General features: G+C 46.5%; 1 protein-coding gene across 4 annotated transcripts in view; it reads right to left on the reverse strand.

Annotated features, from left to right (window-relative positions):
• Positions 1-20,208, reverse strand: part of OIT3 (oncoprotein induced transcript 3) — a 31,069-nt gene that overhangs the window by 1,079 nt on the left and 9,782 nt on the right. For all 4 annotated transcript variants that reach the window (XM_074874186.1, XM_074874185.1, XM_074874184.1 and 1 more), the window contains exons 2-8: positions 18,962-19,336; positions 17,936-18,046; positions 13,923-14,045; positions 10,921-11,043; positions 6,679-6,839; positions 5,633-6,048; positions 1,208-1,307 (exon numbers count right to left, since the gene is read on the reverse strand). In XM_074874186.1, the coding sequence (XP_074730287.1) occupies positions 1,208-1,307; positions 5,633-6,048; positions 6,679-6,839; positions 10,921-11,043; positions 13,923-14,045; positions 17,936-18,046; positions 18,962-19,205 (1,278 nt within the window). In that variant the 5' untranslated portion in view covers positions 19,206-19,336. The remainder of the gene's footprint in view (positions 1-1,207; positions 1,308-5,632; positions 6,049-6,678; positions 6,840-10,920; positions 11,044-13,922; positions 14,046-17,935; positions 18,047-18,961; positions 19,337-20,208) is intronic.

A 20,208-nucleotide genomic window follows, 5' to 3' on the forward strand; every position in this document is an offset into this window, starting at 1 on the left:
GATCCTCCAGAGGAAGGGATGAAAATGCCAGGAATAAGCTTGGAAGAGCTCGCATGGACTGGTAGGAGCTGCATGGCAGGAAGCAGGCCAAGAACACACAAAGCCGTTCACAAGGAGATGGACTGATAGAAATGGGCAAGAGAATTCGACAGAAGCTGAGAAAACATAAAGCTGGGAGACAGAGGGGCAAAGGAGGAAAACACAGGTTGATGAGGAACTAAGTGGTAGTCGAGGGGAGAAGGAGAACACAAAAGCAGGGACACAGCTGCATTTTCTTTTTGCACAGTAAATGCAGGCAGAGACAGAACTGCTGCTCCCTGCCCTCTAAATGACAAGGAGAGTAAGCAAGATCCCTGCAAACAGCAATTAGGGAAGAAAATATTCGTGAATGTTTGGTCAATGGTCAGGTTTGAATCAAAATCCATTGCAGAGGCTGGGAGGATGCAGATTGGAGGCAGCAGAGGCAATCAGACAGCCAAGCAAAATTTCTGAATTTTGAAAGATCTCATCTGTTTTAAACCTACTGAGGCTCTCCAGGAGCTGGAGCAGCAGCTTTATGCCTTTTGGAGCAAGCAGCATTGGCTGAGCACAACAACAGCGACTGAAAAATCTGATTTCTTCTAGCACAGACAAGGAAAGCTATTTGCATTAAGAAAATAGCATTATCCTTCAACTGTCTTCCCACTACAAAGCTTCTGTGCCCCAGAGTGCCACCAGCCTGGACGGCCTGGTTTCACATTGGTGGCCTTGTATCTGGAAACCTGGCATCTGTACTCACAAGAGCTAGAGAAGATGGAAGGTTGAAAAGATTCAAAACTATAGAGTGTCTTGTTTTAAAGACAGGACATTGCATAATGTGCCTAACTCCCCAGGTTTCTGTTTGGTGACCAGGAACACTTTCCTTGCCCAGCATACAAGGGTCCACTAAGACTACACTGGAAACAACAACGATTTTAGCCTGCTATGGCATTGATATTCCACAACTGTCCTTCATATTTTATTTAATTCTAGTTGTTTTTATCACTCTCCTAAAGTACCTGTGTGTCAGGTTCCTGAAAGAACACAACTGCTGGAAGAGGCACAGCAACATCTGCCTTGGGCCAGCCATTCCTCCCCTTCACACTCTAATGCAGACAGCTCTGTGCTGAGACTCCTCTCAGTCAGATCAGAGCTGATGCAATATCCAAGAGGTGCATTTTGAGCTTACCTTGTTGTCTTTGCCCACAAACTTGAACACGGGAACCTGGAAATGCTTGGCAAGATGGTCCTTTGACGTGTACTGCTTCACTGAATCATCAGAAACACAGCTGAGGAAAGCAGAGGGGTAGGCTTTAATGGGTTTCCCAGAAATGGAAAAAGAAAGAGAAAAAACCACCCCAGCCTTTTTAACCAGAGAAAGGAAAGGAGGGCTTGGCTGTCTCAAGCTAAGCTACCATCCATGTTACTTCCTCTTTGGCCACAGGAGAAAATTCGGGAATGATGGGGAAAAACAACAGCGATGATAATAGCATCTCCAGACAAAGAACAGCTCAGCAGCAGAGAGCTGGCAGGACGTGGCCCAGTCCCCTCGGCAGAGGGACTGCCAGAGAGCTGCAGGCAAGTTTGTCCTCATTTCACCTTCCTGTGCAACAGTCTGCAGTGATCAACAGAACTGTTATACAGTATATAATGTATTATGTACTTTCTGTATACACACACATAAATCATGCTTAAAATGGAGAAGTCTGTACCCACATTACTAAAATATCACAGATGATGTAAACTACAAAAATCCAGATTTACTTTGCTTTACATCATTTACATTCTTACTTCCTGTTGGACTTGGTCAGACAGCTCAGATTCACTACACTGAAATTCATGATTTCAGTTTCTCCATCACTAGCGCTATACGATCATGCGAGAGGTCACAGAACTGCAAGAAAATAAGCTACTTTTTATAAAAAGTTACATTCCGAGTGCAGTCCATTTATAAACTATTACAGCCTATTTAGAGTTTGACAGAGAAACAGCCAGACAAAAAGTTATGGTGACTTGATAATTACTGCTGCCTGTTGCAAAGCCTTAGGCATCTCGAAAGGCTCAGATGCTGCTGTTACATTGCATTACAGTGCAGCTTGTCCTTTCTAGCAAGTTAATTCCAGAAATGTGGACTTTGCAAGATACTAAAAAAAAAAAAATAGTGGTGGTGGAAGAGACAACAGGTAATGGTGTGACAGCTGAAAGGCCTACTCTTGCAGCAACCTTTAGCTTCCACCTTTACAACAGAAATATGTCAGGCATAGTCAGAAATGCTGACATTTGACACATTCAATTATCAAACAGCAGCAAACCCACCATCTATATGTAGCTCTGCTTTCACTAGAACGTTTATTTGGAAATCTCTACGCTGTTTGGCTGACTCTGTGGGCGGCAGGCTACTGCAATCCCTCCCAGAAACACCCTTCTGCTACGTACAGCAGAGCCGTGTATGTTCCTGGGAGCACTGAGCATCGGTCTGATCCTCGCGTTATTTTCTGTATTTTTTTCTCAGTCAGTGGAGGTCACAGTCTGAAGGGATATCCCTGTCTGCAGCACTTGTCTAGTTAACTTGTCTGGGAGGCAAACATAAAAAGCCCTGCAAAGGGAGCTAATAAATTAACATTGTGCATCTAGAAAAACTGACATAAATTCCTCCCCCTTAAGGCCAAACACTAGATGTTACTACGTTGTTTAGGATAAAAGGGCTTTTAAAAGTAGCATTCCTGAAGGCAACTGATTGTAAAGAATGACAGTTAAAGACTTTTCATAAGCGACTGGCCAAGCTTTGGGGCCATAAAGTCAACTCGCAGTCATGTCCTCATTTGTGAGCGTATAAACTGTGATGATGCTTGGACACTGGCTCTGACTGACTCTGAAATCCCAGGTTCTCCAAAGGTTGGCTGCACTGGTGGCAGGAACACTACTGGTTTGGGGCTAGGGAGAGGGAAAATGGAAGAACACAAGGAGGAACCAGGGACACATGGTAAGTACATCTTACGGAGGGTTCTGAAAAATGCACTATAACATGACAACAGGGTCAAGACCTTCTGCACTGTGCGTGGGGCCATACCATGTCCCACCCTCCTAGGAAACTCCCAGACCCTGCTTCCCACCTTGGAGAGGTGAGATGGGGCAGGGAGAACAGGGATGGAAGGAAAATAGGTGACCTTGGTCAGGTTATGGGGAAAATAACCCTTTCCTGTGCATAATGTGCTTAGGTTAGGGGAGCAGAGAATGGCAGTGCCATAGGAGCTCTGATCCTCTTACCGGGGGGCTGCGAGGTAGAAAGGAGGGCTTGGAGAATGAAATAACCACCTCAGCCTATAAACGAGGGGCAGCCCCAGGTGTAACAAGATGAGCCTTGCAATGAAACTACCTTAACCACACCATGCTCAGATAAATCGCAGCTCCTGACCACATCAGGTTACAACGGATTGCCCTCAGTGACATGACCTTGCCCCAGATGCCACAGAGAGCTGCAGTGTTTATCGCCTGTGCAATAGGTCAATGCCTTTTATTTATTTTTGTTTTGAGAAAGAAGAACAACAAGATCAGAAGGGGGAGACCTGCTTTGGTGCTGGCTGGCTGGGCTAGCAGCAGTCCAGGGTATTACAGGGACAGCAGGCAGGGATCGGGGGAAATCCTGATTTCCAGCGTGGTCACAGGGCTGAGGAATCCCACAGAAGGCGGCTCCCACCTCTTGCCAACTGGAGATGGCATGGAATTAACAGGGAAGAAAGCAGGAGAGGGAATTTTCCCCTCCTTCAGTCTAAGGTATATCCCCTCAAATTTAAACAGTGTTTCCCTCTGGAAGCTGCAGTTAACTCCTGCAGGTCAGATCCTACCATAATCAAGCTGATTTAAAAATCCCTTCTTTATTGCCTTAGGCTTTTGGGGCTGGGTTGATGGAAGGAAACTGGGTTATTACAGAATTGTTTGGAGCAGACACAAATCAGCAGCGTAATTCAGCTAATTTTACTTTTTAATTGCTGCGAGCACCCAGAGAGATAAAGAACTCCAGTTAGCTAAACAGCACATCATTAGCCTTTGGTCTAAGTGAGCAGTTCAGTTTAAACCCAGCACAGCGCAGGGGGGCTGGCATGGCTGGGGACACTGGGGCCAGCAGAGCAGGCTGGGTGAGGCTCCAGCCCACTTCTCCCTTCGGTGAAGTTTTAATGCCCTCTGCAGGATAACAGTACCAAAGGGGCTGTTGGTGCCATAAATCCTTCAACTAGTGCTGCGGTGAATTCAAGAGATGACACTTTCTGCCTTCTCCCTCCTTTATTTGGCTCAGGTTTTGGGCACTGTTTTGAATCCCATCATTTTCACTCATGGTGAGAAATGAATGAATGTTTGGAACCTTGACTCTGTGAAGGGTCCATGGGAACAGCCAAGCCAGGGAGTCGATAAATCAATCCTTCCATTACAAAATCGCTCATAAAGCCCAGAAATGTCAGGCACAGAAGGATTGCAGCCAAGGATGGAGGGAGAGCAAGCTAATGCTGAAACCTTTGTCAGAAGGAAATGAAAAAAGTATTTTTGTGTACTGTACTCTGCAGGACCTTTTTGCTACATGACAATCACACAGGCCTTGTCATCACCAGCTGTAACGGTGGATGATTCAGCTGCCAGGCTAAATCCTGAATATTCTTGTCCTCATTAGATGGTTTGGCAAACAGAATACAGGACTCATATGAGCACAGTCCCTTGACTGTCAGGCTATGACACTTGGGTATGTCTTAGATATTACTTTGGCTGGACTTTGCTCCCTAGAGGATAGCAAACTGGTTCCCAACTGTGACATTTCCACAGCCTTGTCTGGTTAAGCTGCCAAGCGCTGCTGGATGCAATACCCCCCGCAGCAACGTTGTACCATGGCATTGTCGTGTTAGCACCCAAACAAATGTCTGAAAGCAGGGGTCGTCTTAGGAGCCACAGCAGAGCCCACAGCAGTGCTCCCCAAAGCTCTAATGCAAAACCTGTTACAGTGAACCCACAGATCCACCTGCGTTTTTCACTAGCATATCCTGGAAAGATCACTAAACACAAACACCTCGGAAAATTACAGCCAAGCAGAGGGACTCTAAGCTTACTGCATTGACAGGCATCAGAGAGAGAGCAAAGCAAGGGCAGCTCCTGGAGCTCCAACCAGGATCAGCCACGGAGTCTTCTGGCTCATGCTGTGGTAAGGCCATTAGGGGAAAATTAAGAACCTTGCTCCAGTTGCTGTGGCGGCTGTGTGGCAGTGGCACACAGCCGTCAGGGGCTTCTGCCAATTGCTTTGGCACTCTGCAGGCTGGCAGAGAGAGGATATCAGGAAGGATATCTTTTCTACGGGAGCCAACTCAATTATCCCCAAGGCCAGTTACAGGGAAATATGTCCTGTAAAGGCTGCACTTGGAGTAACCTCTGTCACTGCCTCCCACTCTTTCTCCCAACCACTTTTGATGGGACAGCTGGTTTCAGCTTGTTGGCCGAAAGGCCTGGCTGCTGCTGATTGCTAGGAACACAGCAGAGGGGCTGATAGTGTTTCCTGCGTGACAGAGGTAATGCAGTTTAGCCCCACCACCAATTCCCATCTAGTAGCCAGCAAGAGAGGGAAGAGGGAACTCACCCATCTTGAATCAGGTAGTACTTCAGGATCTCGTCGATTTTTGAGGTGGGAGTGGCAAAGCAGCTCTCTACCAGTGTCTCTAGTCCATTGACATGTACCAAGGGTTCAATCCCAAAGTACAGAGAGTCCCGAAGCTTGAGGGTGGGAAGCGCACCCCTGTAGGGTTCATCAAAGTCTTTGTCTTTGAAGATCTCAAGAGTGAAGGGGAAGATGCCCTGGTTGCGGCTCATGATTTCCAAGGGAGAGTTTTTGAGGTTGGGCACATAACCTTCAGAGATGGTGTACCGGCGTGGGAACTCACAGGTCACCGGGATCAGCAGCTTGCTGGTGCGGACAATGATGTCCCCATTGCTTCCTGGAGTCTGCTTTGGCAAGCCGGTCACCAGGTTGGTGGCAATGATTTTATCATTTATTACCTGCAGCAAAGAAAGGAGTTGAAGGGAAGGGGGAGATCCCTGAGAAAGACCTCTCCAAGTTCAGACTAGCAGCTGAGTTTACTTTGTTTAGGAAACTCAGACATAAACTAGCCACTGAAAGTACAGCTTGTGAATTGATATGCTGCAGCCAGAATGATGTTCATCCTTACTTAAGAACCAAGAGCCTCCATCAGTTTGCTGTCAGCTTTGGTGCACTGTACTCCAATTTGCTTCCAATTGCTACCCATCTGCTAAGATGAGCTCTCTGGTTCCTGCCAAGCTGCCAGAGTAGCCTTTGAAACATTACTGGGGGACCAGATCCTGTCTCAACAGGAGGGTGGAGAGGGGCACCACTTGCACTTTCTGCACCAGAGTGATGCTGCCTCTGTGAAGCACTAGGTGAGCAGAAAACAGTACCCATGCTGACAGACACACACCACTGGAGAAGAGATGAAACAAGCTCTCCTACTTTGGGATGCCACCTCAGGTCTGGTCTGAGGCCAGTTGCATGGCAACACAGGAAACTGCTCCGGTGGTACAGCTAAATCAACTTTATTCCCCAAGTAAGCCATAGCCAAGTCCCCAAATCCGAGAGATCCCAAAAGACAGCACAGCAACAGGTATACATACATCTACAACAGTGCCGCAGGACTTCAAGGAGAAATGGATGTTGACGTGAGTGCCATTGGATACTCCTTTGCACGATGTGTTGATGAGGGAAAGGTCCAGGCCTCCAACCAGGTCCTTTGGGATGCTCACCTCAATAGAGCTGGACTTGCACAGCACTGGAACTACAAGAAACGTCCCCAGAGTAACAGTCTGCACTGCACATCTAGCTGGGGGAGGGCTATACCAATTATTACTAGGAAAAAAAAAGGGGGATCATATGCTGCATTTATGATTACTATCTTACCATAGTAATCTAACTACCTATCTTATATTCCTACCTACACAACACAAACCTCCTGAGCTACCGCTGCCCCAGATTCTCCTGGCGCAGCGACGCCACAAAAGATGATGAAGATGACCATTACACTTGCAGCAGAGACTTAGCTGTGCAGTATTTCCAGCTATACTTAATACACAGCACAGGTTTGATCGATATCTCTTGCACTGCTACGTCCTGGCAAGAGCCTTTCCCAGATACGGACATCAAATTCACAACACTGCAGGCAAAGCCATTTTTTAAGACCCTTAATCAGATTTTACATCAAACCCAAAACATGTCAAAACAAGGCAGAGTAATTCCATATAGATGCCGAACTAAAATGGAAGCACCTCAAAATGCCATAATAATATTTTTATAAGTGATAAACCCAGCTCTGACAAACTCAATTAAGCTCACTCCTTCCACCTCCTTCCAACCTTTGAATTTTAATACAGAACTTCATGCAAACTTTTTAAAATTAAAATTCCATTGCATAAGAAGTGGGAAAAAGTATAGAGATTGGGCAAAATGAAAAAGGAAACAAGAGGGAATAATCTTCAATAGAAAAGTGATTACTATATATATTCCTTGGGCATACACATATCTATTCAGTCAGATATAGGACAAGTGTACTGGTGCATAAATTCTGGTATCTTCTCAGCCAGAAAAACAAACTCCCTGCAGAATTTCCATTTATCATATTTCAAAATCACATGACAAAATTTTTTGCAAATATACAAGTTGCCCAAGCTTTTTCCTAAAATTTATTACAGTCCCGATCCTCAACATTCATATGATCTGCCTTCCCTTAATTTTGATCATTAATTATGTAATCCAGGATTCTGGATCTTGGATACTAGGCACACTGCTAAAATATGCCTTTGATACCCCTTAAAAAAATTTTCCTGTCCCAGCTAAGGTATTTGTAACAGATATTGTGTACCTGCAGGGAGTATTTTTTATTAAAAGTTGATCTTTTCAAGGTGATATGCTAAAATGTATGCAGCATGCCCAAAGCAATATGCTCTCATAATGACATTGCTGGGTTAGAACAGAAAATTAAATAACTAAGAATTACCTTAACTTTTCCTCCATCTGCAGTAGAAGGCAAGCGGGAATAACCGAGCATGTCAAATGGCAAAGAGACTTTGAGAGCACAGTGCAATGCAGGCAGAGATGAACATTCTCTGGAGAACCGATTGGCTCAATTTGGATTTAAAGCTTCACTTTTCTAGTGACTCCTTGATGAATAAGAAAATGTAATGCTTTTATAAAGGTGTAATTCAGGGCAAGATAGTTTGGATCCCAGCTGCAATTCTCCAAGGGTCAGGAGCAATTTGGTTCAGGCTCTTTTTTCTAAATGTCTTTGATAGGCACAAAGGGCAAGAAAGAGGAGGCACCCATTTAACCTCTGCTCTGGCACTGCAGGAGCTGTCTGTGTGTGCTCCGCCACCTGGGCACGGAAACAAAGGAATGAAACCTGTGAGCAGATCCACTCTGGATTCGAGCCAGCTCATCACAATTTGGGAAAACACTCTGGGAAACTCCTTATACTAACCATCTCAGAGTAACTGGTAATGTAATTTAAACCACTCGAGACATTTGTGCACAGAAGAGTAATCAATACTGGGAACTGTGTTTCAGTTCTGCCAATTTACCAGCGGTGCTGCAAGCAGAGAGACTGCGTGCATCAGCGTGATTCAGCTCTGAGCAGGCCCCATGCCCCCCAGACAGGCTGCCAGCAACTGCCTCGTAGTGGGGGCTGAAAAGGAGCTGGCAAGGTAGCCGTGACTGTATGCAGGCACGTTATTCCAGGGCAAGTGATGAGGTCCCAACGGCCAGGACTGAGATGCCCTGCAGAAATGAGTTATCCTGGGTGCCAAGAAATCCACTTTTATTCACAACTTCTTGCATCTGTTCAGAGCTGCACTTTCCTGACTTGCTGTCAGCATCCATCTCTTGCACCCCTGCCCTGGGCTCACCCCCACCTGCGAGGCTCCTGAGATCCTCACCCAGTCTTTGCCAGTCAAATGTTTCAGTTTTCCACCCTCACACACCACAGAGTGTCTGTAAGTGCTGGGAAAGCCTCCTCAATACTGCTTTGAGCTCTGCAAGTACCCTAACCCTGGTAGGAAGCTTCTGTGGTGAGTCCAACGCTCATTTTGCTGTCTGCTGTTGTTGGCACCATGTTCCTTGTCCAGCCTGTGGCTCCTTCCTTGCCCTTTCAGACTACAGCTGCTTGGAGGAGAGGTTATCTTTTTGCACAGACTGCTCAGCAGGACAGGCTCTCAGGTGCTGGGGAGCCCTGAACCACTGCTACAAACACAAATAAACGATGCTACTGTACCCTGCTCGGGTACACACAGGGCTTGGGCATGGGAGAAGGGAGAAAAGCATTTCACCACCACACTTCAGAAAGAGGTGGGGTACTAGGATGGTCTACAAAATTCCACGTGTTTCATTGGCTGGTATCTTTGTGGGAAAATTGTAGGCAAGACTGTGATTTCTGTGGAAGATTATTAATGTTCGTTCTGAATGTTGAGACAGTGCAGAGGAGGGTTGACAGGCTGCAGATCCAATTGCTTCAGGCAACTGTGCCTGCCCTGCACTGTTAATTGTAGCACTATAGACCTGATTAGATGCCATAAAAAATTGTGTGGTACAGTTCCAGACACATTCTGTCGTATCTGCTCAAAACTGCAGACCACTGCGTGGGGACATAAATTCATTAAATGCAAAAGAACAAGCAATTTTGCTTTATGAGATGCGGTATGCCGAGCCCCAGCTTGGCACCCAGCAGTGCTGCTGCTCTCATTAGGAGCCTCAGGAGAAGGAGAAACACTGGCTGGGAAATGCATGGCCTTCTAATGCTGTTGGGGTTGCCCCAGGGAGCCAGGATTGAAGAACATTGGTCTTTTCTGGCCTATATCCATCAATCAGGTCTTCAATCAGTAAGTATAATCACAGCTCTTGGAAATCCCCATCTTCTTCTCCCCACCTGGCTCTGCTGGAGCAGTAAGCACTACTGAATCCCAGGTGTGCAGTGCTCACCCCTGACAACAGTGCCCTGCATTTCTAAAAAGCTTAAAAAGCAGAAATTTCATCAAGTGGAACCCTTCCAACTTCCTCTCTGGGGCATACCTGCCCCGCTGGCCACCGTGCAGTCTGGATCTGTTCCCCTAACTGATGTCTGGGCACTTTGTAACACATTGGATGACAGGAGATTCTGAGCATACCAGGTAACACCAGCTCATTGGTATTACCTAAAGCCCGAGTGAATTAGCCCATGACAGACTCCCTTTGACTGCATTTAGATCCTGCCCTGGCTACGGCTGGAGTCCAGCCCATGAGCAAATTCCCATGGAAATGTCTGAAAGCACCCACAGTGGTTCTTCATGTGCCCACCAAGGCAGAACACAAGCAGAGAGCTAGAGGTCCGTCTCTACCAGGGCAGTAGTGTACCTTCTCCAGCTTTGGAGACAGGAATGGCTACTGAGATAACTCGGGCAAAGAAAGGCCTCTCTCTTTAACCCCAATTCTTGGAAGGGACTGAACCACTTCAGCTGAAATTTTAAAAGCCCAGTTGGAAGCATGGAAAATTTCAGTTCTAAGAGCAGAAATTTCTCAAAGGCATACACAGTGGAAGAAGAGGAGTATAATGGGAGTTGTTAAGCAATCTTAATTGTAAGTGAACACTGCCAAAACTGCCTGTGATGCAAGATGCACCCAGCTGGGTCCTGTGTCTCTGTTCTCCTGCCTGGTAAAAAGAGCAATATCTCCATGCTCTCAGTTTTGGACAATCTGTCATTAACAACAAAACTCCATTAACCAATCTGAAAAGGACAGACTAAGAGAACATGACAAAAACAAGAAGAAAAGTTCCTTCAGACATACTTTTGGCATCCAGGAGACAAGAGGCTGTCGGGGAGATTTTGTTGACCTACCTTGGCAAGTGTGGTTGTCTTCTGACAGAACAAGTCCCCTCGGACATTCACATTGGTACGTGTCTTCCACTTCAATACAGGTATGGCTGCAGCCCCCATTGTTATTGTGACAGCCTTCGATTTCTGCAAAAGAAAGGAAAATCAGCATACCCTGCTCCTCAGGCAGCTGTGTGGCAGCTACACAGGCCCCAACATACACTCCTGGCTGACTAACAAACAGTATGATCAGCACAGAGCTCAAAGGCAACAGCACAGTGAGAGCTTGCTTCCAAGAAAGTGTGGTGGAAACCTATTTTTAATTGCACAATTTCCTGTGTTTTTCATTTCACCATTAAGTTAACAAGGAATTCTGTGAAAAAGCTTACCAAATCAAATCCCATGCTATAACTGGCATACATAAGAAGGCTGAACAGGCAATCTTCAGCTTGGCCCTTTCTGAGACATCCTCTTAAACTAAATTTTTATGTCATTTCGTACTTCAAAAACGTGGGAGGAAAATCCTATTAAAAACTTCTACCATGTGGAACCATACTCACTCCCTTAGTCATCACCAGAATTAAAGCCCTGAGATTTGTAGGAGAGGTGTCCTGGGGAGCGCAGGCTCACAGATAGCCAGCTTCTATTCCCATCAGGGAACACCAGAGAGAAGATGATGTGCTCTTTGCCTCTGGCTTTCCCAGCTGTGATGGTGGTGGGCATACTGGATTCCTGCATCCCCTTTGTAGGCTGTGGATGAAACTCTGCTTGCAGGAGTTTGTTTAGCAGGAATATTGCTAGTTAGTGAGTTTTAGGCTTAGAGGTTGGCTACGCTGAGACAGAATGACAGAAGTTCACGGTGTAAGGTCAATTCCCTCGTAATTTTCCCCCATTCTAAAGAGCAGAGGAGAGAGGGCAGCACAGCTAATTGGGGCATTTGTCACGTCTCTTCTTACATCTTTTCTGTTCAGATGAGGCAGTTCTCTGAGGATCTGAGTTTTCGTGTAAAACATATTCCTAGCCACTATAGCTGCAGAAAAGAGCCTGAAAGGTCATCCAAATACATTCTGAAGATTTGAAAATCTAAGGCAAGCAAGGCCATTTGCAGTTGTTGCTGGCTTTCTATTATAAAGAAAATAACAGAGCATCATGATTTTTTTAAAAAAATAACTTTCACTGCTTGATTTTTTTTAGCCCTTTGGGACAGATACTGCTAGATGTTCTCAGAAAAACAATAGTACATACAATATAAGCAAATCAAATACAAAATACTTCTCCCTAAGCCTGCCATCAGAAATAACTGCGTGGTTTTCACTGAAATATAAAGAAAAGAATGGAAATCCCATACTCAATCCTACACATTCCATGGAAAATAACGGCCTGAACACTCCACATGAGTCAAAGTAATAGGTAAAGCATTATAATGGAAATTTTGAGGTACTCTTAATGCTCCTTAGCCTCACCAGCTCATGTAATCAAGCTAAATCTCTTGCATTTGTTCTTTTTAGCAACAGCTGTGAGGTGGCTCACAAATAAATCACATACTCTAATGGCTCACAAAGCTGAGGGCACATCTTCAGAAATAAAACTTACTAACAAGATTGTAAAAATCCCCAGCAGCAGTGTTAAACTTGTGAAAAGAACCATCCTTTTTAGAGAAAGGTAAATTAAATGATATATCAAAGGCCCTGCAATCCAACTTTGGGAACAGCAGAAGCAAACGAGTTTCCAAGCAGAGACCCTTCCAGCCCTGTCAGAAGAGAACAGTGCTCAGGAATAAAAATTGCCACATAGCACAGCTGGTTTACGTGACACCCCACCAGCTCAGTGCTGGATGTGGAAGGGACAAAGCCCACAGATCACTTTTGGCCCCACACAACTTAAAAAGTACTTAAGGAGTCCTCTGCACAGCAGCTTTCCCCAAGGAAGTGTCATTGTCTGGGTGGGTGATGTTTTATTAACAGAGCTCAGAGAGGAGATTTTCACAGAAGTGAGATGAAACGTGGTTTGGTATCAAAGAGGGGGAAAATAGGGACAAAAACTGCAGCTTGGAGCCATCTGTCAGTGAACAGAAGGGTAGAGGCCAGCCCAAAAATACCACGGCAATCCCCCTCTCTCCCTGCACCGGGGATGTCTGCCACACAGCAGCTAACGTAAGGCTGCATGCAGGCTGCAGATGTATTCAGTGCTGGCAACCAGGTAGCTCAACGGTGAGGCACATCTGTAGCTATTATTCGTGTCTGAGGCCCCACAGTATCTGCAAACATTCAACACAGAAGCTTTGCCTGCGAGGGGGCACCACGCTGACACAGCTGACCACAGAAAACATCAGGCACAAGCCATTTTTTGCTGGGTTTTCCTACTTCTGCTCAAAGATGTTTGTACGTTGTTAGTGACAACAAATCAAACCTACAATTTGGTCTTTAAGCCCTGCTAAGCTATCAGTCTAAACTCATCAAGGGTTTTCAACCTGGCTGTGCTGTCACTGGGATGTAACTGTAGCAGCTGCACACAGAAGAGCCCACAGCTAACCACTCACAAAAATCAAACAGTCAAAATGCAGCCCGAATCTCAAATCTACCTTCTGTTTTCAGACCGACACCCCCTCTCCTCAATCTCTATCTTGGGAAGCTAAGTGATGCTCGTGCTCTGGTCTAACATTACCCCGTACCTAATACTAGCTGTTAAAACCCAGCAATGCTAAATCTGCCCCCACACAACTATCACACAAATCTCCAGCAATATCTAGTTCTGTCTGGACAACCACTCTTCCAGATGCACTGCTGCCACCCTCCCCATGGAGATAAATACAAGCAAATCTTAACAGACATGAACAAGGCAGGGAGAACAACAAGGAGACTCCTCTCTGCTTCATTAGAAGGATATTTCAGTAACAACCCCCCTGGCAAGCACAGAAGTGATATGAGTGACATTTAATCCCAGCTGCAAGGAGCCAAAACTAGTGCTGCAAGGGAAGGGGAATGATTTATATTGTTTCCAGCAGACTGCGATAGCTGAAACCTCACCTTCACAGGTTTTCCCATCACTTCCCAGCGTGCGCCCGATCCCACACTCACAGCGGTAGGAGTTCTTCAGGTTAACGCAAAATTCGCTGCAGCCTCCGTTGTTCTGCTCACATTCATTTTCATCTGAAAAAAAAAAAAAACCCACTGTCATAACATGCCCCCTGGTAAACACACAGCTGGCAAAAAGGGGCTGCTCCATGGGAGTGCCAGCTAGACCGTGGAGTGGCTTTCCTGGCCTCGTGACCTGGATCAGGGCAACAGAGTAATCCCACTAAATGCTGAAGACCACGGTCGACTGACAGTAGCAGAGTGTTTTGCCATGCTCTGTCTACCTCAGGAACAAAGCAGACCTGGAGGGAAAGACCATGTACACACAGCAGCCATTTCAGAGTGAAGATGGACACAGTCCCATTGGGAAACTTCCAAAGTGGTTCCACACACTGGGGAGTTCGTGGTTTCATTTATCTTCTCATACTATTCTCTGCTCCACTCAAAATGGGGTTAACGTGACTTCACTGCATGGTAAAACTAGGTGAATACTAGAATCGGTCAAAAATAAACCCCATCTATTTTTGTATCACACCTGCTACTGCTACGCGTGGCCAACTATCCTACAGCAATTTTAAATGATTCACCCCTTATTTTAAAATACAGACACAGGAATGAAGAACAGCTGTAAACAGATAGAGCTGAAATCAAACCAAAACATTTTAATGAACCCCATGAAGCTTTCCCAAGAAAAGTCACGTCATGAGAAATTTCATCATTTTGTCTTCTTGCCCCAGCTCTGGGAGCTCCCTGCACCAGGCAGCAGCTCAGGTGTTCTCTGCAGCACAGAAATGTCAACTCACCGTGGTGAGACCTGACCTGGGCGCTGGTGCCACACAGGCCATCACAACTGTTAGCTATCCGGACATTCTGTACTGATGATGAGATGAAGAGCTCAGTTCTGAGCTACTGCCTCTGGGGACTCAGCTCCTCACTGCCCCATGACTGCCCTGCTCCTCCGCAGCCTCCCACAGAGCCGTGGCTCCTACCTTTTTAGCTCAGAAGAAAGAGAAGTGCCTGAGCTGGCATCCCACGCTTTCTGGCGTGGACTCTGTGTAAAGGTTGCAGAATAACCTTGTAATAGGCCTGGACTGAGTTTTTATAACCTAAAGCAATTTACCCATGAATAGTACCTGTGTCACATTTCTGTGCTGGCTGCATTCAGCTCTAGATTAGAGCCCTCCAGGGTGCTGAGTGTATTTATTGAGGAAAAAGCACAGCAGATGCTTTTGAAACTCTTGGTAAAGCTCTGAAAACTCCTCCTAATTTTCTCTTTTAAAGGCTAAAGTTCCTCTATGTCTGTCTGCTCTTTTATTATTTTTTTTTTGAAAGGTACTTTGTTCTCTGAGGTTCTCATTCTTCAACCTGATTTAATCTCTGTGTGCAAAAAGTGAATCAAATAGAGAGGGACAGTCGTTGCTATTGCTGAGCCACAAAACTAACGATTTCTCTTAGGCAGGCCAGAATGCTGAGGTTATCAATCAAGGTTCACATGGGGTCTCACCAAAACAGCTTTGAAGTTACCATTTACTAGATGTCAGAAGCTTAAAACTGAGGAAAAAAAAACCCAAACCATTTCAAGAGACAGGTCAGAGATGAGCTCTCTTAGGTATATATAAGTGGTCCCACACATACACAGTACCTGCAGCCTGCAGCTGGTGGTGTGTCTCCTTCCACAAGCAACATGAATTGAATATTTTTAGCCAAAGAAATGGCCCATACCTTGCTTTGGGAGGCAGGAAGCATGTCCAGGAGACACACACAGACAATCCCCTTTCCACACATGTGACAGGTTCCACACTTTCCCTTCTAACAATAAAACTAAAGCTGCTTAAAAACAGAGGGTGAAGAGGGAAAGGGCTACTGGCAAAGGTATAGAGCTGCTGTTAGTAGGTCCTAGAGCTTGGCTTGGTCAAGGACTGTACCCAGCAATTCACCTTGCCGGTCCTCCAAATTCTACAACACACAGCAGATCTGTCCCTGCTCTTCTGCACCAGTAACAACCAGCACTTCTGGGACACAGGCTGGTTGTCTTGAGACTGGACTGGGAAAGCACTGAACTGATTTTAACCATGGCTTAGCACAACACAGGTCCAGGTGTTCCAGAGGTCAAAGGCAATGCAAAGAGTTGGTGGATCCCTGACAAAAAATCCAAGACCTAATCTAACCCCTAAGAAAGTTTGCAAATGAAAATATAACTTAGGATCAGCAGTTTTACTCTAGGATTCAAAGCATGTAATGTACTGAAGAGAACTCAGCCTAGCACAGGGAGGATTCACAGACAGAGCTGCTTAGCATTACTGCAGCATCTTCAGCCCCCCCTCTTAGGGTGACCTGGGAAAAGAAGAATATTCTCCATAGAGGAAAGGCATAGAAAAGGCTGATACAGATTGGTTTCTTAGGAAGGCCGGCACGGTTGCTCTCAGAGATGTGACTGCGCAATTACTCAGCACAACAGAAAGTCATTAGAAAGATGGGAGAGCCATACAACAAGAGAGGCTGCAGGTAGGTAAACCGGTGTGATTATTACAGCTGAGATGATGTGCCATCTGGTTATCATGAAGAGAAGCAGAAATCCTGCCCGGCCTGGCCATGGGGGGGATGAAGGCAGCTGCAGCACACGCAGACAGGCTCAGGGCTCCTGCGTGCCTCCCTGCTGCAGGAAATCCCTTCTGGTGAGCCTGCCACACGTTTACTGAGTGCTGGTGCTTGTCAAGGGCACGGCTGTGACTGGAAGTCTTGCACAGAAGCAGTGAATAAATGCTTTTAATTAGCTGAGAGAGCTAAGTGAGCCACTTGGCTGTAGTGATGTGGAGCAGTTTAAGCAAAACCCTTCTGTAGAACCAGTGTGAGCAAGTGTAAATCTGCAGCGGGGCCAGGCTGCTCTCTTCACATATTGTAATGACCGTGGCCCCTACCCTGATGCCCACAGAGACATGAGGAGTGTGAAGAAAGAAACCACTTGTGTCTGCCTTGTCAGCTGAAGTCCGTATGGAAGAAACTAATCTGTCACGCAGCCTCCTGCACCAACTCTGCTTTCGACTTCTCCACCAAATCAAGCCACAAAGGTGAGATTCCACTTCCTCTGAACACCAGCACTCCTTCCTCCCTCTACATCACCTCCTCCTATGCATCGGTGTGGCTCTGCAGCTCCCCAACAGCTACCCCTTCCCAGCCCCTTGCACTGCCCCACAGATCACCTTCTTCCCAAGACCTCACAAGCCCATGTGCTCTCCCTTCTCCCAGCACCACCCAGCTCTCCTCACCTCAGAAGTTCATGGGGATTCCCTCACAAATCCCTGAAGCCTACGTTCCACGCTCTGCTCTCACTTACAGCCCTCCACCCCCCTGCTGGTCATGCTAGTCTCCACCAGTACAGCCACCAAGGGCCAGCCCCCTGAACACCACTTTGTCATGCTGCCTAAAACCACTGCAGCTGTGCTGTGATTTACAATCCTTTGGCTCCCCTCAAGCCCCAGGCCTGGACAATGCCCCACAGGGGCAGGAAATATGGTGAAGCTTAGTGCATAGCCCTACGGCAGCCAGCAAAACTTTCCTTGGAAGAAAGAGACATTTAACAGAGCAGCTGAGAGGAAATCTCTAATGACAGACCACACAGCCATTCCTGAATACCAATGAGACTGTGCCGTGATCTTGCAAAGAGACTCTGCTACTGACAGTGAAGCTACTGCCTTCAGCAGCTGGACCATCCAGAAAGCAAACCTAGCCTCTGTCCATGACAGGGGCACCAGAAAGTACTCACTCATGGGATGTTGCATCTCACCCTGTGGGGAGAGATTGGGAACCATTTACAGAATCAAAGGCCTCTTCTAGGCAATGAGAGAGAAAAACTCCTCTCAGAATACTTTTCCTTTTTTTGTACAGCTTTGTAAGACAATGGATTGAGATTTGAGCAAAGGTGAAAGAAAGCATCTGTAACTGACACAAGTTATTTCCACTCTTACCAAGACATGTCTGTCCATCAGGTCCTAGTGTCGTCCCCAGGGAACATGTGCAGTCACTGGTGTCGAGGCAGGAGCCCTGGCAATCCACCACATCACAAATGTCATAAAAATCTAGGGCATGATAAGAATGTTGTCAGCACAAACCACTGAGCATGCAATGAAAATACTGTATTTGTACTGTCAGCTTCACGCCCTGTATCTAGTCCATCAGTTACAGACATTAGGAAAGCTGAACCACTGAAGCTGATGAGAAACAATCTAGTTTAATTACTGTAAGTCAGAGATGCAAATTTTGGTTTTGGTAGCATGTCAAGACAAACCACAGGGCCCACAGAGAGCGTTAAATCATTGCAGCCAGGTCAACTATGGAAGATTTCTGCTAGCCGAACAAAGGCTAGAATTCATGGAGGTGAAACTGTCTAATCGATCTCGTACAGACAGGCCACCATCTGTACCACATCACCTGACACGCTTCTGGGCAAGAAAGAGCAACGAAGCTGGTGCAGGGTCTGGAGCACAGGTCTGATGGGGAGCGGCTGAGGGAACTGGGGGGGTTTAGTCTGGAGAAGAGGAGGATGAGGGGAGACCTCATCGCCCTCTACAACTACCTGAAAGGAGGTTGCAGAGAGGTGGGGATCTGTCTTGAACCAAGTAACAAGTGATAGGACAAGAGGGAATGGCCTCAAGTTGCACCAGGGAAGGTTTAGTCTGGCTCTTAGGAAGTATTTCTTTCCAGAAGGGGTTGTTGGGTGTTGGAATGGGCTGCCCAGGGCAGGGGTGGAGTCCCCATCCCTGGAAGGGTTTAAGAGTCGGGTTGACCCAGTGTTGAGGGACCTGGTGGAGTTGGGAACGGTCAGTGTGAGGTTCATGGTTGGACTGGAGGATCTTCGAGGTCTTTTCCAACCTAGGTGATTCTGTGAAAGGCAAAAACTAGTCACCACCTCTCGTGGGTGTATGGATGCTCACACCTCTCCCACATCATGGGGACAAAGGGGTTTCAGAAAAGTGACCTCGGCAGTTACTTACGCCCACAGTAGGCATGGAAACAAACGCTAGGCTTGGTTAAGTGATACACGTAGTACCCGCCCGGACACGCCTTGACATCAATCGTGGTATTCCAAAGGCAGCAGTTCCCATTGAAGCTGGCACAGGCTTGGCGTGGAACGATGCCGTCCGACTCTCGCGGGTGGCTGCCGTTCAGCCAGATGGGAGCGTGGGTGCCACAGTGGTTCTCCGGGATGCAGAAGGTAGGCATAGCGTCGCCGGCCATGCCAGTGAAGCGATACCACTCCCCGTCGATTTGACTGTCGCATGTCGGCTGGCCGTGGGAACTGTTTATCTGATGGTCTGTGTTCCTCCAGGGCTCGTTCAGGCTGATGTAGGCAGAGCAGGGGTCCAGGGCTGAGACATGCAACAAGAGACAAGAGAGAATGTCTGGTAGATATCAAGTTGTTGACTGCTAATTGCAAGGAATGCAAAACATTTTCTTTTTCTACTCCTGACCTGACAGAATCATTGTGATAGATAAAGATCCCCAGGGAGAAACAGCGATACCAGCTAAATAATTGCCTTGTGGAAAATTCTGACAGCTCAGCTTAAATGTCTTGGAAGAAAAAGGAAATTAACAGAGATCTTACAACATTATGCGAGTCGGACTTGCTGTTTAGCTGCTGTATGACGGGGGGGAGGGGGGGGAAAGGCACATCTAAGGGCCAGGTAGTGATTTTGCCATAGGAAATACATCCTGGGAGCACTGGATCTAGCCTAGGACATCCACCCTTTGTTCAAGTACCAACTGAGCATCTGAAAGCCCCTCCTGTAGTCACTGGTAACTCCCACATCCCTTGGAGAAAAGGACCAGGCTTCAAACTGGTTATGCAGCCTCTCAAAATCCACCCGTAGCTGGTGTCAGCCCTCACAGTTGAGTTGCCATAACCACAAGACAGAGAGACCCACCTTGCAAAGCACCAGTTAAACTGTGAACTGCAAGATATGCAACAGGAATGCTACATTTAAGGTGTACAGAAAGAAAATACTCCATTTCAATTATTACACCCCTATATAATTGTAAGCAACTTCTGACCATAATTTATCAGCTACAATTTTAAACAGCTAAATATAAAAACTGCTCTCCCAGGTCACAATGAAGTTGATCTATAGCCCATCAGGCCGTCTCTGACCAAGATTCTATGCTTAGAGAGGTGAGGCAGGAGAAAGAGACCCTGCTCCATTTGCCTGGGATTTTGTTCTCCACTGTCTCCCCTACAGCTATG

The sequence above is a fragment of the Strix uralensis genome, chromosome 7 (assembly GCF_047716275.1).
Source record: "Strix uralensis isolate ZFMK-TIS-50842 chromosome 7, bStrUra1, whole genome shotgun sequence".
Taxonomy (NCBI): domain Eukaryota; kingdom Metazoa; phylum Chordata; class Aves; order Strigiformes; family Strigidae; genus Strix; species Strix uralensis.